This window comes from Amyelois transitella, chromosome 8, assembly GCF_032362555.1.
Source record: "Amyelois transitella isolate CPQ chromosome 8, ilAmyTran1.1, whole genome shotgun sequence".
Classification (NCBI taxonomy): Eukaryota; Metazoa; Arthropoda; class Insecta; order Lepidoptera; family Pyralidae; genus Amyelois; species Amyelois transitella.
This window is the reverse complement of record NC_083511.1, coordinates 5,949,394-5,959,142: the sequence shown is the minus strand read 5'-3', so window position 1 is coordinate 5,959,142 and position 9,749 is coordinate 5,949,394. Positions and strand designations below refer to the sequence as shown.

At 34.7% G+C, this 9,749-nt stretch overlaps 2 protein-coding genes across 2 annotated transcripts; one reads left to right on the top strand and one right to left on the bottom strand.

The window, feature by feature from the left end:
* Positions 1-76: 76 nt before the first annotated feature.
* LOC106135857 (nuclear receptor-binding factor 2-like) lies at positions 77-1,374 on the bottom strand. Its single transcript, XM_013336255.2, has 2 exons — positions 1,170-1,374; positions 77-1,017 (listed from the first exon to the last, which is right to left on the bottom strand). Exons 1-2 carry the CDS (start codon positions 1,194-1,196, stop codon positions 280-282), a joined length of 765 nt encoding a protein of 254 aa, XP_013191709.1. The 5' UTR covers positions 1,197-1,374; the 3' UTR covers positions 77-279.
* A 5,353-nt stretch (positions 1,375-6,727) lies between these two features.
* On the top strand, positions 6,728-9,233 carry LOC106135967 (phosphatidylethanolamine-binding protein 1). The gene is made up of 4 exons (XM_013336396.2): positions 6,728-7,009; positions 7,752-7,844; positions 8,203-8,266; positions 8,571-9,233. Exons 1-4 carry the CDS (start codon positions 6,779-6,781, stop codon positions 8,762-8,764), a joined length of 582 nt encoding a protein of 193 aa, XP_013191850.1. The 5' UTR covers positions 6,728-6,778; the 3' UTR covers positions 8,765-9,233.
* The last annotated feature ends 516 nt before the right edge of the window (positions 9,234-9,749 follow it).

Here is a 9,749-nt window from a genome sequence, read left to right as displayed (position 1 = left end):
TTGGATTATTTTTTTAAGTACTTACAGTCAGTTACAAATAGGTTTATTACAATTTACTGAAATAAGTATAATGATATTTAAAGATAAAATATTTATTTATGTTTTCTTACATTTGTTTCTACAGGAAAAAAAATTCTGTTCAATTATTATTATTTATTTCAACCTTATATTTTTTATTATTTTCATTGATATAAAAAATTATAGGCACCTGCCTTATCCAAATAATACTTTGAGAATAATCTAATACTTAAAAGGTAGGTACATTTACTACCATTGTGTCTAAATCTTAAAGGCGCTTAAATCAAAGTTTGGTTGAAGGTTCAATGGTTTTCCTTCGCTTGTTAGTTTAGTGATAGGCACTCTTGGAACAGTTTCTTTAATGCTTTCATCGCACATGCCACTACCAATGTTTATCACATTGAGCTCATTTTGTGCTGACGTATATAGATATCTCATTCGCTCCTTTTCTAAGAAGTTAACTTTATCTTTTAAGGTTTCACTATCATCTTTTAGAACCTCTACTTGTAGAATTAACTGATCAACAAGTCTATGCATATTTTCATTTAAATGTTTTAACTCTTCAAGGATTTTTTCTTCTTTTTCTATTTTTTTGCCATCAATTGTATCTCCTCTGTTCACATCTTTGCCTTTTCCAACATCATTCTTAGCAATCAACATTTTTATTAAACTCTCATGTTCAAATATAGTTCTGTAAATGGCAACTTCTAATCTGGTAGAATCACTACCTTGCAGATTCTGCAATTGTTCATATCCTAAACATTTCAAATTATCCATAGCTTTCTTCACACGAAAATATTGTTCTTTTTTACTTTTGATCAAGTCCTTTTGTTTTAGGTGATAACTGCGCTGAAGGGTGATAGACTCTAAAGCAATTGAAGAAGTAGTGGATTTCATTGCGTCTAAAAGAAGTTCAGCTGCGTTTTGATGGCATTGCATTGCTTCATCGTATTTATTATTCACGAGGTGCGCCTCAGCCCGACGGTGCTGTTGGTGAGCCTAAAACAGGTAGTGATAAACTGTTACCTATACATAACTTGGACACAAAGTTTATTTATTTATTTATTCTTTATTGTAACAATTACAATTTGTAAAGTACAATAGGCGTACTTTTAGTACACATGGTAAACATGAAATGTTATAGTACTTACCAAATTCAGAGGATGAGATTCCATCATGAAGATGACGATCAATTCCGAAACTTAGCTAATTTTGGAAAAATACCGAACCCAGTAAAAACAATGTCGTTTTATTTTACTTTCGCATAGCAGTTAGGTGCACAGATATAAATATAAAGGGCACAATTTAACCACTACTACGTTTTTACTACAATAGCAGGTGCAACCGTCAACTGTACCGTCAGTCAAACGTCAAAAAGCACAGATATTAGTATAAAATCCTTTTTTTTCTTTGATTGTCATGGGTGGGATACATACGAATTAATTTCGTTATTTACATTTCTCGTATCTTTACTTATACTTTCTATTCGTAAGCAAGTTTGTTTCTTTTTAAACCATGAAAACTCTTAACCGATTAAAATAAAACTAATTTACAATAGTAATTCCTACGGGAATACGTGTATTTTTGTTAAATGCGGGTGGAGCCTTAGTCGAAAACTAGGTATAACTTAATAAATCAGGCGGCAATATTATGAAATTGATTTCCGCTATTTATTGCCCACCCATGTAATATTAATTATAGCTTCATCTCGCTAGCTATGTTAAATATTATAGCACGGTATATTATTATAAATTAAAGCTTAGTGTGACAGCTATAGACAATAACTAGGTAATACCTATCGATAGTTTCATTAGCCGGTTTTTAGTTTTGATCACGGCTTTAGTTTTAGGTTTAGTGTTAATAATATTTTCTTCTTTCTATGTCATACAATTATTAACAAAATAAAACTGGGCCTATATGCGTAAATAATCTGTGAAAAGGTAACAAACAAACAAATAAACTTTCTCATTTATATTAGTTGGAATAGGATATGTACTTACCTACACATGTCTAAACAAACTTTTTAAAATTGAGGAACAGCGTCAACAATGCAGTAGGTAGGTAGTAGGTACACTTAGGTACTACTCGGTTAAATGCTAATAGGTTAGCATTTAAACTAATTCACAAAACTTAGAAAAGTCATAAGTGCATGGCCGAGGAAGGATTTGATCCTGTCTTTGCCTGCCTGCCGACAGGCATTACCTACTTGCGAAATTTAGCCTTAACCGTTCAACCACCGATGCTCATTCTATTATGTTGTTGGTTGCTCCGAGTATTTAATTTCATTTACACTTGATGGTTATTACCAGTTCTGCCTATGGCCTATGAGGTATTATATCTATCTATGAGATTACTTATTTAAAAACCCAAAAATTTATTTTATAATGTTCATGCAGAAACCCTATGGTGAAAATGATAAATGAAATATGTACCTACTTATGTGTCACTGGAAAATAACAAAAACCTGTGGTTCTTGTTATTTTTCGATGACATATGTACTAATAGAAAGTAGATGCAATTATGTTGTCCTTGATGTTTTGGTTTCTCTTTTCGTGTCAAACATTATTTATGTCAATGTGATGTAACGGAATATTTTAAATCTGAGTAGAATGATATAGCCTTCGCCTGCAATTATATTGTTCTGTGTAATAATATTAGTTAAAGCCTTGTATAATAGTATTACCTCAAAGGAATACCTTTCTTCTTTTCATTATTATGCCTAATACAGTTCTATCTAAACAATGGTGTAAAAAGAAGGATGCAATATTAAAATCGAGACAAATGTCTATATGTAAGAAATTGTTAGCGTACAAAATATTTTTGAGACCATTGCTTATGTATAATTGGTTTGAATTCGAACATGAAATTGAATCCATAAAGAAGCTCGAGGTCCAAGCTTTAAAACAAATATTTGGTACATCCGTCAGCAGACGTCAATTATACGAACTCTATACTGATATTGATGTGACAAAGTATATGAAAATACAGTCTATTAGATGGCGACGATCGACAGGATTAGACGAGTCACAGGTTAGACAATTGCTGCAGTCCATCTCCAGATATCCCGATGATCCCGCGCCGTATTTCACAAATGCATGTCGTAAATGCCATTGCAATTCTGAACGCGAAAGTAATGAACGTCGTAAATCTAGGAGCGAATCTGAAATTACTACTACGTCATTATCAAATCGGCGGAGAAGTCCTCGTTTATATAAAAAGTCAAGACGTACATTGTCTCGTTAGTCGCCCACTGATGAAGAAAACATAAGTACCTATTTAAAGTAAAAATTCTTTATTTTAGTCCTTTTATGCTTAGCTAATATAATATGTGTTATATCTCTATAATTTACAATTTGAACATACTTGTTTATCACTGATCAGTAATAAATAGAGATACTAATTTATGTTTCCTTTTTTGATTGTTACGTCTATATACTACTCTGTCAAGAAAGTAGCGGGAAAAGATCAATAATACACAAACTGTTTGTTATTCATCCAAATTTATTTTATCACCTTCAAAATATGCTCCTTTAGAAACGATACACTTACGCCAACGAATAATCCAATCATCAAAACATTTTTTAAACGCTGTTTCCGGAATTGAGGTCAGTTCTCGCCGCGAATTCTCTTTTATGTCTTCTACCGATTGAAAACGGGTGCCACGAAGTGGTAATTTGAGTTTAGGAAAAAGAAAAAAGTCGGCTGGAGCCATATCTGGTGAATATGGTGGTTGCTCGATGGTATTTATTGAGTGTTTGGTTAAAAATTCGTTCACAATGATGGCCTTGTGCGAAGGTGCATTATCATGGTGCAAAATCCAAGAATTTTCCTTCCACAAATCTGGCCTTTTTCGTCGGATTTGCTCTCTTAAACGCCGCATAACACTCAAATAATATTCCTTATTTACCGTTTGACCTTCCGGCAAGAATTCCGAGTGCACAACACCGCGATAGTCAAAGAAAACAGTCAACATGACTTTGACTTTTGAACGACTTTGGCGTGGTTTTTTCGGTTTCGGTTCAGTTGGAAGGCGCCACTCCGAAGCTTGTTGACTAGTTTGCATGTCAAACTCGTAAACCCACGTCTCGTCACCAGTAACAATGCGTTTCATGAATGTTGGGTCGGAATTGACTCGTTCTAGCATGTCCTCAGCGACTCTCATGCGATTGAGTTTTTGAAAAAAATTCAGGTCTTTTGGGACTAGCCGAACGGCAACATGTTTCATACCCAAATTATTAGTTAAAATGGTACTGATCGACTCGTGAGATACAGAAAGTTCGGTGGCTATCTCTCTCAAAGTTGAATGAGGATTTTCAGTCACTATTTCCTTCACTTTTGCGATGTTAACTTCAGTTGCAGACGTTGATGGCCTACCAGAGCGAGGCAAATCTTCCATCACATTTCGACCGCTTTTGAACGCTTTGTACCACTCATAAGCACGAGTTTTTGATAAAGTCGATTCACCGTAAGCCTTCTGTAACATTTTCAGTGACTCCGAACACGATATTCCATTGGCAATGCAAAATTTAAGACAAACTCTTTGTTCGATGTTTTTATCCATTATGAAATTAGCAATACACACTAGATATGATATAACTAAAAATAGCACTGTATTTAATGTAAACAACAGATGCAACTCAAACTCCGCGCCAAAATGGAAAACAGTTGTGCCAATCTAACAACAACAAAAAAAACAAAAATTTGAATTTGGAACCATAAATAAATAATCCATTCCCGATACTTTTCTGACTGAATGTACATCCTGTGGATAATACACCTGGGGTTTTGTTTGAACTACCGCTACATTGGTCATTATCTGTGCAATCTATATACTATCACGCTTCATCTTGGTTGATCCCACCAGCCAACACGTTTTTTTCTACCTGAAGATTGTCGTCTTAGTGCTCGCTTCTCACGTTTTATTAACTCGCTCCAAGATAACCTTTCATTTTTGATATGTCTAACAACATCAATATTATTATAAGAATAATAAACTATACCAATATTGGGGCGCAGCCTATCTGGATGTCTGTGAGGGAAACCAGATTTATAAATTTTTAGCAGAACACCACTTTCAAACCGCAGAAGTTTTTCACAAACGAAGTTATCCAAAGTCCATAATTCACACCCATACGTGAGGATGGGTATCACAAACATCTTGTAAAGCTGGAATTTAATTTTCACGGGTATTTCTGGATTGCAGAGTAACCCCCAATGTCGATAACACCACATTCTGGCACATCGTACCCTCTCAGCTGTTTCATACACCGTTTTCTCTCTGTTCAACTGAGGAATTCCCAATCTCTGTTGGATTCTACAATTGTTTCTTTGCATTATAATAATCAAAGTACTTCATGGCCTTTTTAAGGATTTAAGCTGTATGCAAAAACTTCGATAGTAATATTGTTAATACTCTGCTTTCACTGCCATATCTTATTCAAATTGACAGTGAGCATAAATAAGTTAGTTTTGTTTTCTTGAAACTATGATTCATGAAAGAGTTTATCCTACCTACTTACATCCGTAGAGTTTAGGCTTCATGTGACATATCTACTGAAGGCGTATGCGCTTTTACGGGCAATGAGTTGAATGAGTTTTATTGAGGGAAAATTAAATTTATTAAGGGCCAAGTCAAAGTTAAGCATTATGCTGACACGATCCAGCGATTAAGGAAAAAATCACACAAGTTATTGGTGTCAAGAAATTAGGTACGAGTAAGTACCTACCTAGCCAACAGGTCTTTCCACCGAAGCTTTACCAAATGTTTTCTAAACATCTTCAGCCATGTGAAGTGATACCAAGTATCGCGTTACACTTACATGCTGCCATTTGCTTCGTAAAGAGTTCCTTTTGCAGCGTTGAAGCCTTAGACAAACGGCACGGCACGCCTTGTAAATCTACATAGTAATAAATATCTCTTAAATAAATAATATCTATTTACGGTGAAAAAATTACAAAAGAATGGTATGATAACTTCCTGGCCTACAGCTGTTTAAATAATCAATAATGTCGATTATTTCGTAGTAGCAATATTAAGAACATAAAATTGTTTGTAAAACATTCCTACATATTGTTCTGCAGTATTGTTGATGCTGTGAATTATATAACGAGCCGGTTTATCGGTTCTATTGGAACAAATCAAAAAGGGAGCGGATGGCATTCTCTTTATCTTTTTCTATACTACTTATTAGTACTAAAATTTACCCCCGATAGGGATATAGAGGTACGTATATATAGACGTCCCTCTGTCTTCTGGCTTTAGTCCTGGTTGCATCCTTCTTTTGACCATGGATCCTGGATTGAATGAGTCAGGTTTTGTGCAGGTTTCCTCACGATGGTTTCCCTTACAATAAGACCATCGGTTAGTATTTAAATTAATGTAGGTACATCACTTCGAAAATAGTCATTGGTACCTACATGGCCGGGGTGGGATTCGAACCTGGACATTTTTACGCCACGCGCATTTTAACTGGCCACCTAACCAATTAGACCACCGACGCTCAGGTGATTATATGTATGTATGAACTATTAATCTAAAGTTATATCAATCTGGGATAAAATTAAGTAGATAAAGCGTCAAATGATAACGATAACTAAAAACAACCTCTTTTGCATTCACAATATACCCATCTAAGCAAATGTGAGCTTTTTAGTTTCGGTTCTATACTCTCCCTGTTTTGTTTTAACGGTTTACAACCGACGTCATTCTCGTTTCTCTATTGGCTCGCTTTATTTGTACGGCAACATCGCTTCCACAATCATGTTCAAATTAGTATTTTTCAGCATTCTGTTTCTGAGCTCCGTAAACGCTATTTCAATGCAATGTTCTGTGGCCGAAGTGAAGAATATTTTAGAAGGATGTGAAAAACTGACGGGTTTGAATATTACGAGCGTTGGAGGGACCATCGTCAATGAACACAATTGCGACGTTCTTCTTCCAAAACAAGTCTTCATTGAGGAGCCTCTTTTTCAGTATCCACTAGCGGATTCGGTAATACTTTTTAATAATTTTTTGTTTGTTATTAGTTATAGTGAAGTCAGATACTCACCTGATGTTTCTCTATACAATTAATATGTATGCAGTAGGTACAATGCAAATTCTTTTTTCGCTGCCAGACCAGCATGGAAACTTTGTCTGTGATTATAATTATATAATATTAGTTATGTAAAATTCAATTGCAACAACTAATGTATCGTCCATTTTTTTAATAGCTACTAAAATAAAGGTAGGTTGAAAATCTTGAAATGTCTTTAAAAAAAGGTAAATAACAAAAGAAATTCATAAAGACATCTGTTTCATTTATTTCTTTCTTGTTTTTTCATAAATTAATTTGTATTAAGTACCTATAAGTACCTAGGTTTAAGTATATTAAGTATTTAAGTATATGTATTTTCTCCATCTCTTTCCAATTGTTGTCGTAAAAGGCGACTAAGGGATAGGCTTATAAACTTGGGATTCTTCTTTTAGGCGCTGGGCTTGTAACCTGACACTATTTGAATCTCAATTCTATCATTAAGCCAAAGAGATGAACGTAACCTATCAGTCTTTTCAAGACTATATTTAAAAAACTGCTTGCTATCTTCCTCGCAAGGAATATAGACGTGTATAGGAATATAGAGGATACATACATACATACAAGTATGTATGTAAGAAGTGTGCCTAAAGAAATGGATATTCATATATTAGATAAATAACTAATTAATTATAATTTAAATGTTTTTCTTTTTTTCAGAAAAAGTTTTATTCACTACTAATGGTAGATCTTGATGCACCTCCTCAACTCGAAGGAGAATTTTTCCTGCACATGTTGAAATCCAATATCAACGTAAGTACCTATAAAATAAAATAAAATATATCACTGGCGTAAAGCTTACTAATTAATAAAATAGGACTTCGCAGACACTTCATTTTACATTTCAAACTAATCTGTTCTGGTAAGTGAGTTTAAAGTTAATCTGTTCTATTACTGTAATTTTACATCACAGAGTATAACTACCTATATTACTGTCTTACATAGGTAGGTAATTATTAACTCTGTAAGGTATGTCACGATACAGATGTCATGAAAGACCGATAAAGGATAAAGGCCTTGATAAATTCATAAAGTTATATTTTGTTCTTAGAAGATTGACAACAACAACATTTCTCATAAGATATTACAACTGCTAAATTGATAATTTTAGGGTCTGGCGTTGAAATCCAAGGAAGGATTACAGAACATGAAAACATCAGGAATTGATTACCGAGGTAAACAATTTCTTCTTTGCCCTTATTTGTTATATACAAAAGATCGTGATATTAAAAAATTATGGCAAAACAACTACCTAACCATGACAGATAAAACTGAATCGAACACATGTACGTTTTGGTCGAAAACGTTGGCAAAGTTGCAGGCAACAGGTTTTTTTTTTAAGAAGTTAGCAAAGAATCAATGAATAGATACCTACTACGTAATGTTTGTGGAGGCAAATAGTAATTAAAAACCTCAGAATACAGACTGAAGATTACCATACACCACCGAAGGAATGCTTAAAAAAAGTTATTATTTCAGGATACAAAGGACCAATGCCACCTCGCGGCACCGGCCCGCACCGCTACATAACTCTGTTATTTGAACAAGCAGACGGCAACAACTTTTTGCCGAACGTGCCACAGTCTCGCAACCGCTTCGTACTGACCAACTGGTTGCGCGGGAAAAACCTGTGCGGCCCGATCGCTGGTATTCAGTTCCGGTCGCAATTCTAGATGGCGCTAGTGGTTCAAAATCGAATACTTTGAAGCCTCACATATTATTACCATAAAACAATGTAAAAAATATTAGTAAGTATTTTTTTGGGTGTTGCATCACTTCACTAAGTTACAATGTAAATTAGTGAAGGTGAAACCTTCGAGGAAAGATGCCACATTTAGTTTCAGGATGTTGAATACTTTCTAAAAAGTTAAATTTTAGAAAAAATAAAATATGATGAAAAGTTGCTTTACTTGGTGTATAAGCTATTATTACGTGTTGTAAAATTTTCATACGAATCTATACCGTAACCGTAGTTATGAGTATGAAACAACCAAACTGTCGCATAACGATCCTTAATGCTTTTCTAATACGTAAACTTTACGAACGTGTACACAAAACGACTCTTATTCAACATGTTACTCGTGTGACTTATTTAATACCTATCTTATACCCAACGTAATTTAAGTCTAGGGACTCGTACATAAGCTAGTTAATTAAAATAAATACAATATTTTGACTCTTTTGTTTCATTTGACAGTCTCGACGTTAAAATAATGGCGCGAGTATTGCGTAGGCTGCGCACGCGACACCTTCTCACACAGAGCTCAAAATATGGAGGTTACATATATTGTAATACAGACGAGTCCATTTCCTTTGTTGCCTTTTACGAAAGAGATGGAGAGCCTATTCTAAAGTGCCAGGAATCACACGGCACTTATAGACAGATTCACGCATAATACCTACTTCATTCTGAACACTCGTCTTCTCTATTTTCTTATATCTAGTATCTGAACGTGAAAACCCAAACACCAATGGAAGATGCTCGGAATTCAGTGGACAGTTCGCCAGATAAATGTATCTTTGAAGCACTGTGCATTCGAGCATCGCGACCCTGATAGCCTAGCCTGTTTTGCTGCGTCATGTCCCATGCCGAAGAGGTAATGGACAAGGACTGATTAAATGGACGGCCATGATCAGGTTGTATCACATGCACCAATC

What these genes read in the sequence shown, in the direction of transcription:
- LOC106135857 (XM_013336255.2), bottom strand. Translation starts at nt 1,196, where the DNA reads ATGATGGAATCTCATCCTCTGAATTTG. An exon ending in AATCTCATCCTCTGAATTTG is followed by an intron (nt 1,018 to 1,169) that starts GTAAGTACTATA and finishes TACCTGTTTTAG; the next exon opens with GCTCACCAACAGCACCGTCG.
- LOC106135967 (XM_013336396.2), top strand. Translation starts at nt 6,779, where the DNA reads ATGTTCAAATTAGTATTTTTCAGCATTCTGTTTCTGAGCTCCGTAAAC. An exon ending in TGTTGAAATCCAATATCAAC is followed by an intron (nt 7,845 to 8,202) that starts GTAAGTACCTAT and finishes TGATAATTTTAG; the next exon opens with GGTCTGGCGTTGAAATCCAA. An exon ending in ATCAGGAATTGATTACCGAG is followed by an intron (nt 8,267 to 8,570) that starts GTAAACAATTTC and finishes TTATTATTTCAG; the next exon opens with GATACAAAGGACCAATGCCA.